The 2500-nt window shown below is 39.4% G+C and overlaps 1 protein-coding gene across 1 annotated transcript in view; it reads left to right on the plus strand.

Moving 5' to 3' along the window:
* Nucleotides 1–2174: 2174 nt before the first annotated feature.
* The window catches only part of LOC138013169 (uncharacterized), a 2027-nt gene continuing 1701 nt past the window's right edge, over nt 2175–2500 (plus strand). Inside the window, exon 1 of the mRNA XM_068860180.1 lies at nt 2175–2500. This exon is cut by the window's right edge and continues 1701 nt beyond it. Coding sequence (XP_068716281.1) covers nt 2221–2500 — 280 coding nt within the window. The 5' untranslated portion in view covers nt 2175–2220.

A 2500-nucleotide genomic window follows, 5' to 3' on the forward strand; every position in this document is an offset into this window, starting at 1 on the left:
AGAATATTTTAACTTTAAGGGTTGCAGTGAAATCACCATTTGCCTTATTTTTACCTTGCTATCTCGAATGCTTCGTTCAATTACGCGCATACAAACAGCAATATCTGCGGCAATATTGCATATTCTTGGGGTATACTTGTAGTTTTATAATCTTCACAACTCTGACTTCTTGTCAAATACGAACGATATCATTTGTTTTTGGCATAAAACAGTATTGATAGAAATAAATGATAAATTGCGAAAAGAATAAACTAAAGTGCACATAAACTGAAATATTTTTCGTCTGCAATATTAATCTCAGTAATCTCCCCACCAAAAGCAAACATTTTTTACCATTCTTACCTCGAAATTTCGTTTTTTGTCTGCTGGGCAAGACGGTGCAAAGTTATCAAAACTTGCAGAAATTTTGCACCCACTGGTGAACGTGACGTGAGCTGAATGGGTCTATTAGCCATTTAAAGTCACAAACTGATTTGCAATGCAGAATTTCGTTGAAAATAATTTAATTATCGTAAACTGGCGTGGATGTAGTTTCTATGGCAATAGACGCCACGTGCCGAGAGAAAGTTATTACCCTGACGTCGCACAATGCTAAAATAATGAATTTCAGATGTCCATTGCTAAATATGGAAGCAGTTATTGGCAATTTACTCCCACATATTGAACTCTAATTGCGCAATTCTTATTTTGTTATAACAAAACGTGATAATGGTTCATCGATCTAGAAGCTCCCACTAAAATAATCTTTATTTACCGATCTAAGGCCAAAAAATGGATGTCACAAAGTTTGAAAAATTTGGTGAATTAAGGAATAAATGATAGCAGCACACAACGATCAGAAACATGCTGTGATAAAATGTTGGAAATGAACATGGGAATTGCGCTACGTTAGAACCTACGGGAAGGACATCTGGCGCTACAAATAGCCTTGCCACGTCTACTTGATTGCCTTCTAAAATTAACACAGGATTCTCTTAAACGAATGTACAAATTGCACGTGTTAAGAGAAACAAATGATGAATTGCGAAAATAATGAATTTAGTTAGCTTAATTGGCCTTTGCGAATCATTAGTTACTTTAACTGGGACGTTTCTGTGACGAATTTAGTTGAATGATCGTATTGAATAGTGTGGATGTTGTTTGCATAGCAATACATGTAAATGCACGTGCCGAGAGAACGTGATTATCCCTGACGTCGCATAAGAGAAAAAAAATTAATTTTAGCTGCCCACTCTTACGATTGTCCACCCGCTAAAGATGGAAGTAATTATTGTTGTAATTACATCTGTAAAGGGTCAGGCTTCATTGGTCTTCTCGGAAAGGAACAATAAACCGTAGGTTCCGTCTCACAGCCCTCGGTGTTGTGACCTGTACGGGGACATCACTTTTTTACCCAATTGACTGTAAAGTTCATGAAAGCAGTGTGAACAAAGTACCCCAAACTATTGTCCTATATAGGCTCCGAGGAGATTAACTTCTAGAAAACATACATACATGTATGTAAAAAGTCGTGCATTTATATAGCGCCTTTATCACAAACGTCTCAAAGGCGCTTTACAATGATCAGTTTACCCCCAGCGGACTGGAAGCATATACAGGCGCAAATTGCAGCCGCTTCTAAGCAGTCCATGCATGCTGGTACTCATTTTACCGACCTCGGAAGGATGGAAAGCTGAGTGAACTTCAGCGGGAAAGAAGGTCGCCAAATATTCCACTCTCGGCAGAACCGGGAATGGAACCCGGGACCCTAGGGTTGGAAGGCAGAGATCTTACCACTGCGCCAACCCCTTAATGCACGGGACAAGTAGGAAAATCAATAACACTTTAAACTTCCCCATGCAAAATGACCTCTTGTAAAAGCAAAACTTTGAGTTTAGTTCCAGTTTTCTTCTTCTTCTGGAGAATGGAGCTGGTTTGAACAGACCTTTATTAGCCACGCATGGCAACCGAACTGTTTCCTTTTTAATACTGGTCTTGACTCTGCTACATTTATATTAATGCCATTAAAGTATCCGCTGCTCTATTAGCTGGACGATCAGTTTAAAAATCTGTCTTCGTTCACCTCCCGCTTTCGTCTCGTGCGGGCCACGAGTGGTCATGGGGGCCTGGGAAATTGTGTTTTACTGAGCCCGCAATACTGAAAACGATTCCTTTGTTTTCGTTTTTTGCACATTTTTTGCATCGTCGTTCGTTTATGAAAAAGAAAGAAGAAAGTCAATTATGTCTGAAAATGAATCCTGGGAGCATGAAATCAATGGAAAATTATCCGATCTGGTGGCTTGTGTTGAACGGCGAGAGCGAGAACTAGTTCAGCGGAGCCAAAAACTAGAAAGTGATCGCGAGGGATTTGAACAAGAAATGAAGATCAAACGACAGGAACAGGAAAAGGTGATCGAGCAACAGTACAAGGACCTTGAAGAAATGAGGGTTAAGATAGAAAATGAAAAGAAGCGAATGCATGAAGTCTATGAGTTTCAATCTTCGCCAGTTCATCTGAATA

The sequence above is a fragment of the Montipora foliosa genome, chromosome 8, assembly GCF_036669935.1.
Source record: "Montipora foliosa isolate CH-2021 chromosome 8, ASM3666993v2, whole genome shotgun sequence".
NCBI lineage: Eukaryota > Metazoa > Cnidaria > Anthozoa > Scleractinia > Acroporidae > Montipora > Montipora foliosa.